At 41.9% G+C, this 16,061-nt stretch overlaps 1 protein-coding gene across 2 annotated transcripts in view; it reads left to right on the top strand.

Moving 5' to 3' along the window:
• LOC139759722 (uncharacterized) overlaps positions 1-16,061 on the top strand; it is a 41,396-nt gene that overhangs the window by 21,294 nt on the left and 4,041 nt on the right. For both annotated transcript variants that reach the window (XM_071682117.1, XM_071682118.1), the window contains exons 21-41: positions 572-749; positions 947-1,104; positions 2,093-2,206; positions 2,822-3,038; positions 4,132-4,263; positions 4,987-5,163; positions 8,142-8,354; positions 8,571-8,665; positions 8,817-9,000; positions 9,776-9,942; positions 10,380-10,538; positions 10,944-11,025; positions 11,653-11,807; positions 12,296-12,414; positions 12,844-13,039; positions 13,181-13,391; positions 13,879-13,951; positions 14,274-14,365; positions 14,774-14,901; positions 15,172-15,273; positions 15,915-16,047. In XM_071682117.1, the coding sequence (XP_071538218.1) occupies positions 572-749; positions 947-1,104; positions 2,093-2,206; positions 2,822-3,038; positions 4,132-4,263; positions 4,987-5,163; positions 8,142-8,354; positions 8,571-8,665; positions 8,817-9,000; positions 9,776-9,942; positions 10,380-10,538; positions 10,944-11,025; positions 11,653-11,807; positions 12,296-12,414; positions 12,844-13,039; positions 13,181-13,391; positions 13,879-13,951; positions 14,274-14,365; positions 14,774-14,901; positions 15,172-15,273; positions 15,915-16,047 (3,085 nt within the window). The remainder of the gene's footprint in view (positions 1-571; positions 750-946; positions 1,105-2,092; positions 2,207-2,821; positions 3,039-4,131; positions 4,264-4,986; positions 5,164-8,141; positions 8,355-8,570; positions 8,666-8,816; positions 9,001-9,775; positions 9,943-10,379; positions 10,539-10,943; positions 11,026-11,652; positions 11,808-12,295; positions 12,415-12,843; positions 13,040-13,180; positions 13,392-13,878; positions 13,952-14,273; positions 14,366-14,773; positions 14,902-15,171; positions 15,274-15,914; positions 16,048-16,061) is intronic.

Below are 16,061 nucleotides of genomic sequence, written 5' to 3' on the forward strand. Positions count from 1 at the left end.
AAGTATATATATATATATATATATATATATATATATATATATATATATATATATATATATATATATATATATATATATATATATATAATGTATTTACAAGTGTATGTGCATATATGTGTATGTGAGTGGTTGAGACTTCGTCTGTTTCCTGGCGCTACCTCCCTAACGCCGGAAACGGCGGTCTATTATTAGTATTATATATATGAGTTTTAGTAGTGTTGGCAGTTGATAAACTCTTGTATCAAAATAAAGTTCAAAGTAATCGTGTTATAATGACGCCTGGAATACAGAACTACGCACAGGTCACCTTATGGGTCTGCCTACCCTGAAGCTGCACCTTCCTACCACTGATGGTCTCTGTCACACTGTTTCCAGTGTCCCTCTGGTGGTCCCTGTCACACTGTTTCCATTGCTCCTCTGATGGTCTCTGTCATACTGTTTCCATTGCTCCTTCCCTCGACCCCCCTCACATCCCCTCCCCCAATACACACACACACACACACACACACACACACAATAGACAAATATAAAGCTCCTAAGTTTTCCAAGTTGGTGTTGGTTTTGTTGTCAGGAAGTTGAGGGGCGACTGGCGGTGCTGCTGCTGGAGAACGACCAGGTGGTGACCCATAGTAAGGTCTTCGCAGACCTACATATTCTGGGCCACTCCACTGTGGGGCACAAGGTGGCTGGACATTTTTTACAAGACCTAATCCTCAATCTGGAGGAGGAGTTTGTCCTGGGAGTCAACTGTGAGTAGATGTCGTGTATTTTCATGTCTTCATAGATCTTAAACGAAGCGTTGATAATTATTACTCCATTTCCATAACACACTAGTTCTGTAGGTTAAGAAAGGCGGAGTGGATGTGTTACTGTATATCAGCACATCTATTTCTGCAGTTTGTACCTGAACTGACAATCCATTTCAAAGATGGTATTTTTCTGGCAGCTGGCCAGGATATTGCTGGATCTTTGACGTTCCACGACGCATTATATGTTGCCGACGACACCCTGGACAGTGCTAGTCTCGGCAGGATCGCTGGGGCTGCTTTGCCTCTCAACGCTAGGGACATACACTTGCCCCTCGTCTTCCATGGCAGAGTCCAAGTAGGTATAATGTTCCCTTGGTTGTGTAAATCCTGACAATGTCCATGAAAGTCATTCATTTTCTTTCCTTCCAGTAACTACATTGTGGACTTTAGTGACTAGACACAAATATCCAGTCGGTGAGGACAAATCAGAGTGTTTTTATTGTACAATTTATATTTCTAAAAAGAACAACGGTCTTCAATAATTTTTGTTTTACTTGTTTACCTTGTTACTGACCGGTAATATTTCTGTCCATGTTGATCTTAGATTTGTAAATACAAAATGAACGTCTAGCTAAAATTGTATTCATTTTTTGTTCCGATGTACATGAATGTAGGTTCTCTTGTTGGCCATAACATTAGCTTTGTTCCTCACTAATGTTTCTTCAAATATACCTTCCATTTGTCGCCCATCATCGCCTCCCACTGTAGGAGAAACTTAGTTTCTTAACAAATATGCCACAGTATAAAGCGGACCGCTACATATATATCTGTTCATTGTAAATGTTTAACTGAAGCAGATCTAACAAATGTTCTCTTCTTCCTGAACAATGATTGCTATGTAAAGCCACGGACATAGACTTGTTCTACTGATGTATTTTACGTTGCTTCATTAAATACTTACTTAGCCTAGTCTACCATTGCGTATACCAGGTTGATGTGAATTATTTAGGTTTGTAGATATATCAGTAAGAGATACATTTAGCTACGCGTAGTCTACCTCATTATGGGACTCTATCAAGACTATAGGATGTGTTTAGAGCGCAGCTGCAAAATGAAGAACCTTCAACATATAGAATTTCTCAAGTTTGTCAGAACGAGTTGCAATGGGATTTTTTGACCAAGGATAGTTATTGTTCAAACTTTATAGAGTATAAGGCTTTAGTTAAAAAGATAAAACTGGCCTTCGTTTTGTTGACCGTATGTTATGACTTAAAAAGGTTTGTGATATGTTGGTTTGTAATATGCATGTGATATGTTGGTTTGTAATATGTCTTAAATTCCAGGTTGATGGTGACATCATTATAAAGGGCACACTGAACGGGTATGCAATGGAGTTGTATGTCCTCAACCATGGACATTATACCTTCACAAACGCAATCACCTTCACAGACGGCCTGGTATGTTACGTATTCACATGAGGAAAATCTTTGAATCATGTGTTAATAATTTTTGTCCTCGACACTGAGCTCTGATGCTTGGAGCCCCATTTTCTGAACAATTTGTCTTGCACGTCTTAACTGCTCTGTAATTACTATTTATGATATTACGAACAGTGTGTTTACTCTTGTTACTCGCTCTCTCGACCTGTGTGTGTGTGTGTGTAGTACCACCAGTGTAGCCCCTCTGTGTGTGTGTGTGTAGTACCACCAGTGTAGCCCCTGTGTGTGTGTGTGTGTGTGTGTGTGTAGTACCACCAGTGTAGCCCCTGTGTGTGTGAAGGCTCTAGTGCCACAAGGGTTAGCCTTTTTGTCACCATTTTCAATATTTCTGACCTTAGCCAAAAGCTTACAAGTGAAGTTATTCATGTGTCGTACATAACCAGTAACCATCACGACATGCTATTACCTACATCAAAGACTGATACGCTACTTGGTCTTGGATCTAGCAGCCACTTGTTAGTTTGTGCACTTACCTTTGGGTCCTATAACGCCTACCTCCCCGGGCTCTCTTGTAGTCCCGTTCACTTTAGCTTTCGGTGAGCGTACAGGACACTACTGTCTTGTGTAATGCAGAGAGTGGAGGGAGACGTGACCACGGGAAAGATGATTCCTGAGGACGTGGGTCTGCTGGCATCACAGCTGGTGCAGAGAAACAGGAACCAGACTATCCACCAAGATGTGTACTACCTGCAGCCTGTCATGGCAGACCTGCAGGTCAAGGACATCGTACAGGTCAATGGGGTCGATCTAGAGGACGTAGTCATTCTCGGTGACAACACTGTCATAACTGGTGAGTGTCACCTCAAGATGTATATTGTAAAGTGCTGTTTCGTAACAAACTATACCATGTTAATTCCTTCAAGTAGTTACTTTACGGTCATACTTTATTTGCATTTCTATAAAAGTAACTTTTTTTCCCTCTTCATCGCCCTATGTGTAAAACCTTAGTTCGCAAAATGTTTCTTTTTATAACTGTCGATACCAAGAGTAAAGACAACTTGAGGTAAGAAAAGTTTGACCATGTCACTGACAGAGGAGATTTAGCAGCCTAAGTTGTGTTATCCAAGATTAGTCTGTAAACTCTGGTTATATAAGGTGAAGGATTTGGTTGTAAGGACTCGTTTACTTAATACATCTAATCATCTAATCTGTAAAGCTTAAAACATTGACATGATGGTTAGTATAACCCGTGTTACTGAGATTTTCGTGACTTTCTAACATTTATAAAAACTGATTTCAGTACTCAACAAATGATCGTATACAAATTTCCATTGTCAGAGTTCGTGGAAAAGTCTTCCTTTGTAGCCTGAACCTCAGTCGTAAATATAGATGACATGAAGTAAGCATGGACAAAAGGTGTCATCCCTCACTACTGTCGTCAGACGAAGGGAAGAGCTGGCCATATTTGATGGGTTGGTCAAGTAAAGATGATCATCCTCTTTATCTTCGGAGATGTAATAAAGACACCAGGTGTTGTAGTATAGTAACTCGTTATCACTGGAGTGCCTCGTTACTCTCCCACCTACAGTGTACAATGATTTAGATGTCAATACAAAACAACGCCTTGAAATGACTGACTGACTGGTGTTTCGCCAGTCACTGATGAGTCTATCAACATTTGTCTTGTGATGCTTACGGTTTTCCTTGGAACGTGTGGGTGTTAGGGACAATGGCTGTATAACTACCAATTGGTAGGTAATGAACCTAGCAACACGATCGCGTTTGTAACATGTCTGATAATCTATTATTGTCTGACCATTTCCATGGAAACTTAACTTTGCATTAGTTCTGAAGTTACGTTTTCAGGCATTCGTACTAACTCCACGTGCTACACAACTCTCCACTGTGAAGGTTTTCTGGCATGATGTTTTCCTCATGTACAGGACGGAAGAGCTTCACGCAGGCGCGGCTCTTAACGACGGTGAACATGGGCATCGTGAGGGTAGGTCACTGCGGCCTGGTAGATGACGTCATCATCGATGAGCTCTTCTTCACAGACACACTCAGGAAGAACCGTGAGTTTTGTAGAGAAGATGGAGGACGACATGTTCGCCTGAATGATCCCATGATCCAGTGTAACGTTACCAATGCTCATTAGACTGCAACTATCCCATGATCCACTGAAACTTTAATTGTCATTAGACTGCAGGTCTTCAGACAAACTGATAACTTGTGTTACATCATTAACTCTGGAAAATTGTTGTTCATCGGAAAATAAAGTTTTAGCTATGTTGTCGGTACGTCTGTCATCTGGTGATGACTGTAAACATTGACACGTTGGCCATAACCTTGAAAAGAACGCAATTTAACATAATATTCATTGTCTGCTGTTCTAAGAATTAGTCCATATATTTTTTTCCTTTTTTGTTTTTCTTGAGCAGGTTTGTCTTTAAAAAATGTGGCTACAAAATCTAATTATTATTCGAAAATTTACGTATTTCTTGACTGTATTTAGTCACCTGCTTGATAACGTAACTTTATGATGAGATCACTTGATAGTATTCATGCCTTCATCTTGGAAAAGTTAGAACACTACAACCTTTCCCTCAGCGTCTATTTGTCATTTGCAGTCGAGCTGTGGACAATGGACCTTAAAGCTTTATAGTTCTGTGTGGTTGACCTGAAAATACCCAGGATAAAACACTAGCCAAGGAAAGTGTCCAACTTAGCTCTTAGTGACCCGGCACAGTATATGGATGGGTTATATATTGTGGGTGTAACTTTGTTCAACTTTTCAGCTTCGGGGATCCAGACTGTGGCAGGTCGGTACGTGCACACGCTGGTTGCTAACTCTGCTACAGGAACAGATCTGGGCATCTTCGAGAGGACAGTAGTGTACCGGAACGATTCTGAGTATATTGATGGTTCTCTTCACTTCGCTGGCACTGTCTCAGTTGAAGTTCTCACGTTTGGGAGTAAGTACACATCGTAACATTTCACGAGTACTATAATATTACACAGTTCATGACTAAGTTCTGTAAGTAGTCCAAGTGGGAGACATTGATAGAAAACTTTGTTGCAGCAGAAGTGTTGAGTAATGTGCAGTGTGGGTGGGTAACGACTCTCTCTCTCTGGCACAAAGTGTTGCTAAGTCTATTAACGTTGTTCATGCATCTGTCTTAACTCTGTCTTGTACAGTCACTTCACTTTAAGTTCCCACTCCTCTACCATCTCTAAGGGTAGGATGAACAGCTGGGTTGGCTGCTTCCTGTCCAGGACTTTAACCAATGCATGTTCAGTTCATGTCAACGGTAACCATGAGTCTGGTGTAATTCTTTTTATACTATATGAGGAAAATGTTTTACATTCTTGGTGACCAATATCTTGAACATCATTTTTCATGTAACTTTTTCTATGATGTCCAGATTCACAATTTCATCACTTGATACTCACTTCATCCACTTCCTATACTCCTCTTTCAATCATGGACTAACTTCAAATTTGATTCTGGCATATTTCCTGATGTCCTCTGGACCTTTTTTTTTTTTTTTTATGGCGACAAGACTTGAGTATATTGTACTTATGGCCTAGTGTACTCCTTCAACCTAGCTTAGATAATTTATGGCCCAGTGTACTCCTTCAACCTAGCTTAGATAATTATGGCCTAGTGTACTCCTTCACCATAATGTTCTAACTCCACAATACAATTTCCTTTACTAAGCTACGTTAAAACCCCGCTTGAACCTAACCTAACCATAGTGTAATACGTCCTGAAGTACAACTTGACTGTAAAGGCCACGACCATTATGTCTTCTCTCTGACCCTAACTTGGATCAGTTTTCGGTATTAACTTCTTTACTATAACTTATTCACAATACCAGTATTTTTTGTATATAGACACACTATCACATCATATTGATATGTGAAAAGTCATCTATAATGGGCCTAGGATCCCTCTATTAAGTAATCTTAGTGTTACTCCAGAACCCCTTTACCAGGAGCTCCTGCATTTCCAAGGCTGTAATGTTAACAGTTGCAGGGAAGTGATGGATACTTTAGCACCGAGTTTTTCGACGAGACGTCACTTCCTATGGTCAAGAGACGGTGACACAACCTTGCAAGTAAAGTCTGAAACACCTGAAAATAAGATGTATTGTGGTCCATGTATGATTGGTGATATGCAGGGAAAGTAAACTTGTGGTCCATGTATGCTTGGTGATATGCAGGGAAAGTAAACTTGTGGTCCATGTATGCTTGGTGATATGCAGGGAAAGTAAACTTCTTCATAACTCTGATGACAGTGTGCAGGAGTGTCCCTGACCACATATTTCCTAAGTCTCTCTAGTAGAAGTAAACTCTGATAATCATTACCACTTGACCATATGTGATAATCATTACCACTTGACCATATGTGATAATCATTACCACTTGACCATATGTGATAATCATTACCACTTGACCATATGTGATAATCATTACCACTTGACCATATGTGATAATCATTACCACTTGACCATATGTGATAATCATTACCACTTGACCATATGTGATGATCATTACCACTTTACCATATCTGATGATCATTACCACTTGACCATATCTGATAATCATTACCACTTGACCATATGTGATAATCATTACCACTTTACCATATCTGATAATCATTACCACTTTACCATATGTAATAAGTAAGATTTTCACTGCATCGTGTACTATTATGATTATTCCTTCATTATCAAGGAATATTTATACGTTGATATTCGTGGTAATGTGTTCCTGCACCTCTATGCAAATCATTCCTTCGCTTAGTCTTCCATTCTTTATCACAAGAGTGGACCATCTTCAATGAGAAGGCAAACCACCTCCTTTCTATCTTGAATCCCATTGTTTGTAGTTCTTCATAGCGGTTGTCTGTGTTTATTATTCACTGTGTTGTCAGTCGACGATATTGGTAAGAGAATCACGGCCGTCATGTGCAGATTACAGAGAGAGAAAATCGTCTATAGAAGGAGTTATTTCCCAGCGGGCGTAGACTGCGCTGTCGCTCATCATCGTTGTGGTTAATATCATGCTGTAGATAGATGGGTACCAACTTGGTTTGTCATGAAGCAAGGCAATATTGACGTATTAATGGTTCTTCAGGTGTAACCATGTTTGGGGACATGGCCCACGCTAAGAGGCCTAGTAAAGGGTGGTTCTTTGAGCATTTAAAACTATCATAGGGCTCCGACACCTTGATACTTGTATGTCAAATGGTATCTTGTTCTACATACGGTCGAGTAAGCAGAGTTTTACCACTATACAAGTGGTTGTGGGTAGTCCAGTAGACTGGTGCGCTCAGGTACCTGATCAAACATACTCTGTACAGAGACCAGCCTGGCCACCTGCTGAGCCGGCCTCTCTCACAATTCGGAAGGTCTTAGAAACTGACTGTCTTACAACAGCAATGTGTGCATTGTCATATTTCCAGTGGTATAAAGTGCATCAATCAACACTAGATCTGTGATTCAAGGAATGAGTATTTCGGATGACAGCTGCAGACTTTATGTTTACTAAAACGGATGCTGAACTTAATACAATCTTCACCTAATGTACGTGAATGTGTCGACAGTCCATTTTCGACCTTTGCCTATGCGTTTGTATTCATTACTAAGTGTTGTTGGACTGATCATGCCATATAAACATCTGCCTAGATCATTATTATGGAACCCTTCAAAATTTTGAATACATGCATCAACAGTGCTCTTAGATTCCCTAAACTGATAAGTTCCTGTTTGTGGTTCTTGTATCATTCATTATTGTCAAATCTTTTTTTTTTCAAAACGGGAAGATCAAAGATGAGGTCGGTTATTTAGGGTAACATAATGAAATGTGAAGAGAAGATTCGTTTATTTCTGAAACCATATCTATGAGGGCTAGAACTTTATCTGGTGTGCATCTTCCTTCTCCCCAGGGAACTTCGACGGTGTCTCGGCTGAAGACTACGACTCTGGGTGGCTACTGAAGTCTGGAGACCAGACGCTGAGAGGCCGCAATACCCTGCATGACGTTAAGGCGGGAGCTGTCACCTTCGACGGCGTGTACTTACAGAGTGTGGAGTGGAATCGCCTCCTGTACATGACCGCCAAGATGGATGAGACTACAACAGTACAGAAAGTTTCGTTTGGTAAGTATGATAATGTTCTTGGTTGCAACCACGTTTCACTGATGTAGATTAACTAGGTAACGTTCATGTGGCAGGTCATTATCAAGGTAAAATGTTTGCATGACTGAGTAACATCTTTACGAACATCTCTACTGGTAACATTTTTGTACTAGCTGGATCCTTGGATTATATTGACTTGCTGATGCTAATAGTGACTTCACTCTGGCACACCGCAAGGACTGCTGTACGCACGGGAGATAATCCTGACTGGCACAACCCAAGGCTGGGATCTTGGTGTACACGCCTTCACTGCTTCTTCAGACGCACAAAAAGTAGGTGGTAATCCTCGCAGTGTTTTGATAAACTCCTTCGCAAGATGTTAGGCAAATGGTAGTTACTAAAGGAGAGTCAACTGGAATCAAATGTATAGATAATTCTATTGTTAGATCGAAGTGCAAGAGAAAGGTCTTTTATTCTTAACAGATAACTGGACGTAAAACGTTCAAGTCGATGGTTTTCTTCTCTGGCAAGTTTGATATGTTGAAGAATCTGGTGGTGAGGAGCACGACTCAGGACGACGATCCCTTGTATACTGATCTCAAGACTTTCTTTCATGCATTAGTTCACGACCCCGCCACTACCGTCATCAACTCCCTCACCATCCGAGGTGAGCTGCTGCTGACACGTCCTCTGCTTAACCTAACCACAAGTTCACAGTTTCATCCTCGGTACAGGCAGGATACACGTGTCATCCTAGGTACAGGCAGGATACACGTGTCATCCTAGGTACAGGCAGGATACACGTGTCATCCTAGGTACAGGCAGGATACACGTGTCATCCTAGGTACAGGCAGGATACACGTGTCATCCTAGGTACAGGCAGGATACACGTGTCGGATTTTCTAGAAATACAACACTGCCAGCTGCATGCCCTCCTGATCATGGCTTTATCGTAACATATATATATCAACCCCCTTCCCCTGCACATGCGGGGGAGGGGGTTCTCATTTCATGTGTGGCGGGCTGGCGACGGGAATGATTAAGGGCAGACAGTATGAATTATGTACATGTGTATATATGTATATATCTGTGTCTATATATATGTATACGTTGAGATGCATAGGTGTATATGTGGGCGTGTATGTATATACATGTGTATGTGGGTGGGTTGGACCATTCTTTCGTCTGCTTCCTTGCGTTACCTCGCTAACGCGGGAGACAGCAACAAAGTATATATATATATATATATATATATATATATATATATATATATATATATATATATATATATATATATAATAAACCAATATTTGAACTGGCTGTGGACAGATTACCTCGACCAGGATTGGAGCCCTAGCGGGTACGAACATAAAGGCAACAATTTGATAATGTAAGGCTTGCGTTTATCTTACACTGACTCTAGTGACCCGGATCACCAACAGGTAACGTTAACTTTGGAGATACTGTGAGGATCATTGGACTTGTAAACGGTGAAGACTCTACCAGCCTGACGAACGAGTTCTGGTTGAGCGACCTCCCTGCCAGTATCTCCTCTGTGGCCTCCTTCACCACTGTCATACTTGACCCTGGCGTCGACCTCGAGCTGAAGGTACATGTCCGCTAATGATGCCAGGTAGAATATCCTACCCTGGCGAGCACTTTATCTGCCATTCCTGAAAAGTAAAGATTCCTCCATCTCTCCACAGCTATCTTTTTTTGATAATCTTCGTAATCAATTTACTTTCATTATCACTAAAAAAAATACTGTTTTACTTAAGATAGTTTTTCGTATTTGTATCAAAATTGCCAAGTTGTGACAGCACCAGGAGAGGCTAGCACATAAGACTAGATAAATCATTTTGGGCTTGTTGCCCCTGCCAGTCTCTCCCACACCAAACTACTTCCTCGTTGGCCATCCAATCTCGAAGAACATTCTATATTTTCACATTTGCTACTTGTCATTAGGATCTTGACCAACTCTACTGTTTTCTAATCTTTCCCATATCATTGTAATTACTACCCCTGGTCCCGAAACTTCTTCCTCAGGCGCTGATAAATGGATTAGACGTTGAGACAGTGTGGGACACTGTACTGCGGCAGGAGTGCGAGGGAAACCAGGTGGTGTCTGCATCCTTCACTTTGGACACTCTCACAACCAACTACCTTCGCACTTACCTTGTTGACACGACAGACGATCGGCTCTCTGTGAGTTGATTCGGGGTTGAAGCGTCTGATGACGCTTCCTCTTACAGTAAGGAAGGCTTGTACAAAGATCGTGTAGGGAGGTGTTACTCTCGTGACTTATATAGTCACTAGTTATAAATGAATGCTTTTCGCCAGAAGGGTTCGCCCATTGTCAATATTGCCACTTAAGTCTTTGATATACAGTACTGGGTAAACAAAGCCACTACATGAACTACATTTGAAGCTAATAAAAGAATCCTAAAAAATTTTCTCTTGATTTGATGATGATGCAGATCCCAGATGTAAAAGCTGCCTGATACATTTAGGACATGAAGGCAATATCTATCATGATTTAAACAATGTGCTTCATCTGATGGATTTCCCTGTTAACAATGTGCTTCATCTGATGGATTTCCCTGTTAACAGCGTGACCTGGACAATGTCCTCCTAACTGACTCTCAACAAAGCGTGACGGGAGTCCTGACCCTGCAGGAACTGACTGCACAAGGTAGGACGTCGCCTTGACACAACGACACAAGTCTGGTACATATAGGTAGTGCAGTCATTCGGTCAGTCAATCTTTGTTGAAATTCAATCTTTTTTTCAGTTTTGATAGGTCTGTACAGTAGATTTCTAGTGCGTGAAAACCAAAGGTTTTTAAAACTGATGGAATGAATAGTTTATTAAAGCTTGGGTCTGTAGCACTCGAGTGTGATGCACAAGTCCCAGTAAAGTAACACAAATCTAAGACAAAATATCATAAACATAAACTTATAAAAGTTTCATAAGTATAATCAAGACTTTAGAATCTAAGAGGACTTGCTGTCAAGAGATTTTATCATAACTGTGATAGTGTAATAGACGTTACCATATACCGAGTCATCTGACGAGATCTTTCATTCAACTTCCTTTGAATCCTAGGTTAGGTTAGGCAGTACCTGAAGGTCAAATACTATAAACATCGGCACGAGTCTACTTGAAACCTGTCAAAGCATTTGTGTGTGTCTCTGTCTATCTCTGTAATTTACTTGAAAAGAATTGCATTTTCATTTACCTTGAAATTTCATTTGTAACTTGTTTAACCCGACCTTTTGGAAGGTACCAGTGTGGCATCATGTATAACTACTTGTTGCAGCTTCTGTACAAGTGACCGGGACGGTGAATAACCTGAGAGTGGAGGTTGACCTGGTGCGCCGCGGCCAGACCAGCTCCGTTACTGGCAGGAAGATCTTCCACAGGGACGTGATCCTTGTGGGTGACCTGACCCCTCGACCCCACAGTGAGGTGCAGGTGAGGCTGGTATAGTGACCTGACCCCTCGACCCCACAGTGAGGTGCAGGTGAGGCTGGTATAGTGACCTGACCCCACAGTGAGGTGCAGGTGAGGCTGGTATAGTGACCTGACCCCTCGACCCCACAGTGAGGTGCAGGTGAGGCTGGTATAGTGACCTCGCCGAACCTCTGGTAAGTATACTTGCTAATCTTTGGGTTGGAGGATTAGATTCTATTGAGGTCAGCTGGAGAGCTGTTTCTCCATCCTGATTACTGACCAGTTTGTAACACATCGTCCGTCAGGACATCAAAATGTAGCTAAAAATTTGGGGAACAAAAATGATCAGGTTTTGTTAACGAGTTCAACCTGAATATTACGGAGAAAAATAATTGACGACTATGAGAGAGGACGCGGTAGCCAGAGTTCCATATTCTATAACACTTACAAACACGTAATTTCCAGGAGTATTTTCCAGGAGTATATGAATACTAACTTTTCCTGGTCAGGGAGAAGACTTGTCGGAGTTTGCCAAGGCTGTTGTTGTGGTGGCTGGAGGAGGAGGAGATTCTCACACTATCTCGGGAGTTACTACCTTCAGTGGTCTGAGGATCCTCGCATCTATGACGTAAGTACATATAGGAAGCGTTCCAGCGTGCAGGGCTAACTCATGACTTCTTGATATCTAGTAGTCTGAAAACCTCTAGATTGGCAGGGAGATTGAAAGCAGATTAACTAAGAGTATGTGGCAGGAAGGAACTATATGGTTGAAGTGTTAAAAACGCTATTTTTTTTTTGGTTGTTTTGAGATACGGGTGAGTTCATATACAAGATGCTTGCCTACTATATATCGGAGCCAAACTAACGGCCCTTGATAACCGGATCTATATCCTGTTCTAGTTAAGCGTTCTGTAAAACGCTCGGATTAAGATAACATTAGTACAAGGTACATGGCAATAACTGTCTCTGCAAGTGGCTGACATTTCAGACTTTTGTATGATGGCGCTAATGTGCTGGTTGTACGAGATTATAATCTGATGGTTTTGGATAATGACAGCGTGGGAGGCAGAGTGGACGGTGTGCCACTGACCCAGGCCACCGTGCTGCTCAGGACGGCCCAGCAGACCATTAGCGGGGTACTGAAATTGAGTGCGGCAGTGCCACATCGCCTGGCACTCACTGTCCACGGCAATCTTGCCGTCCAGGACAACTACTTTAATGATGTGGATCTCGGGAGACTCAACACTTCGACGGTAGGAGTTAAGGCCTCTATCTTGCATGATGTTGAAAAGGATTATTGCAACAATTTCTAGTAAGGGAAGCTGAATGTTCATCACTAATACCAGCCATTTGAGTACGAGGAGTCGGTGAGTAAATCCATATTATGGTGGCAGGTTCGGACCCAGGGTGCCATACTGGTGACGGGCGGAGTGGTGTTCGGGGAGGTGATGCTGGCGGACGTATGGCTGGGCAACCACCTCGTCAACGGCTACAACATCACAGACCTAGCGCTCTGCCTCCACGGTCAACACGTCCTCGAAAACATGGGCAACAAACTGGCTGCAGTCCAGAAGGCGGCACTAGACATCCAAGATGTCGTAACAGGTGGGTGGGTGGTTGCAAAGCGCTTATTGCTGCCAAGTTTATTTTCCAATTTATTATGTCAAAAAACATCAAATATGATAGACATGCCACGAAGGCTCTCCTTACATGATACCAGATAGTTAAACCCGTTCTCTTAACACCCTTGCAACCTTTTCCTTTATTTAAGACCAAAATCATCTGCTCAATAATGTTTCTTTTTATTTAACAAATTTGTTGTAAGCAGTGTTTCACCACACGTAAATCAGGTATATCATAGCTAACCTGTTCTTCATAAGTCTTCACTTGTCAAATTAGTCGATGAAACATTGTCGTTACAAAAGTGGTCTTGACTCATCCATGAACACAGTTTCCATCATTTTATCAAAGATATGAACCAGCCTCGTCAACAGATCATGTTATCCTCACGGTACGTCATGATCTACTCTGAACATGGAGTACGTTGGACAGTCCATGGCGACATATGACACTAATTTCAAATATATTGCAGGAAGAGTCAATGACCTATGGTACTACAAGCAGCAGAACCTCTCCAGACCTCTACACATGCTCCAGCCTGTCCAGTAAGTAATGTATGCCCTGGAATGATCAGTTCCAGGTATCACCATGAATAAGATTAAATGTCTTAACTTCTCGAGCAAAAGGGTATGTCCCTTGGTATGATGCCCCAGCCTTTGACCCGGATCAAGTGGGACTTGATCATTCCAGGGTTATTGCCATCAGTCATACAACAGTTTACCATGAACATTGTGCGGGACGAAGTGTACCCAAAGCAAATCCTTCTTGATCATCCAGTATTCTGGATGCTTAGTAGGTCAAAAGATAAAAGGAACCACCCACCTGTCAGAGAGCAGTTTGGTAACTTGCTTAACTTGTTGTTCCCAGGCTGGACGGAGACACTGTGAGCGCTCTGGTTGGTCTGGACAGATCGAAGAACCTCGTTCATACCTACAATATCTCCAGTCTACTGGAGCTGTGTAAGTCATTCCATACTTTATCTTGTAACTTCCCAAACCGGAAACATTTCGTGCAGAGACAAGCTCGATGCACGATGATCTTCCAGAGTGGCTGGATGGAAGAACCACTGGACAGTTTCCTCCTCAAGGAAGGACCAAACTCTAACTAGATACCATAACTGAACCTTGTTAGTTGTTCATTTTGTAAAGTAAATTATTGCCTATATTCACGAGTGAATGAATGTAATGCTGCAAAGGCGAATCGTGAACATGGCGAAGATATCATAGGATATCTTCATTTCCTTTAGAGATGACCGCCCACCTATTTAAGTATATATCTTCATTTCCTTTAGAGATGATCGCCCACCTATTTAAGTATCGGAAGGTCAAACATGGCACACACAATCAGAAATCTAATTTTTCTCCTAGATCCACCCATCCCTGTGAGGGAGCCGAGAGCAGTAGCGGGGATGGGTAGGGAGCTGTTGGCAGTGTGCGGAGCGGGTGGTATGGACGCCGTCTCCCATCAATTCCCACCGACTCCTACCTACACTAAAGTAAATAATGATTCACCACATTACTTGCTCACTTTCCAAGAGGCGCAGCTTCTGGTTCATGAAGTTTATAAAGACAGGTTGAACACAATGTTAGACACACTGAAAGATGAAAGAGAGGAAACTCTTGAGTAAATGTATTTGTCATTGATGAATTTGTGAAGTGTCTAGTATTGGAGATTATTATCTTTTGAGCAGCTAAAAGACAAATTATGCAGTATGTCTGATGGTCATAGTGGGTGTTCACTTATGTATACCTCTCTGCTGTTGCAGGTGGGCAACCGAAGCTCTGGCGGGTACGGTCATGTGTACCAGCTGGGTGACGCCGTCAGACTGGAAGCCGCTTTCGGAGTCACAGAGTGTCGGGACCTGGTGGTGAGACAGTCTTCTGTTGCAGGTCTTCCGTCAGTTTTAGCAACATCTGTAGGACACTATCTTCACCTGAATCACCTAATTTATCTCTTCCAGATCCATCCATCATAAGGGATCGATCATATTCTATCTAAAGTTATAATCGCATTTTACCTGATGATGGTATTAGGAAAGTATATATGACAAAAAGATATGATTCATAAATTACGTGGGGAAGATCCCTAGCATCGTAGGGAAACTGCTGGAAGCAACAAAACCGATCAAACCAATAATGTGAAAGTGGATGATAGGTAGTTAGTTTTCAGATGGGCGTGACAACAAGTTGTCACCTTGGCTTTACAGTATATAGCTTTCTCTGAGTATATTACAAACTTATGTTCAACACTCTGATGTTAACAAATGTAAAACATATAGAAGAATGACTACATTACATAAAGTGACTCGTATTATAATGAATTTTCTGTAGAAAGGATGACTTGAGGACTGTTTTGGTCCGGAATTTGGTAGGTTAAAACAGCATTTTATAGGCCACGTATCATAGTGAAGTTAACAGTGAGGAGGTGGTACTAGTGTTAGAGAGACTATGGGTAACCCTTGAGCAGTACAATAGTGGTCCTCGCTGACAAACTCGTACATTTCTGCAGAGCTTCAACGTGGGGATCCGGCAGTGTCTGGCAGTGCTAGACTACAGCTCCAGGTCTCTCGTGATGTGCAGAAGTCCTGGTGGTTCCTTCCTGCTGATGAACTACCTTAACACGAGGAGGGCAATTAAGGCAAGTTGCTTCAGTCTA

Source organism: Panulirus ornatus, chromosome 34, assembly GCF_036320965.1.
Source record: "Panulirus ornatus isolate Po-2019 chromosome 34, ASM3632096v1, whole genome shotgun sequence".
Lineage (NCBI taxonomy): Eukaryota > Metazoa > Arthropoda > Malacostraca > Decapoda > Palinuridae > Panulirus > Panulirus ornatus.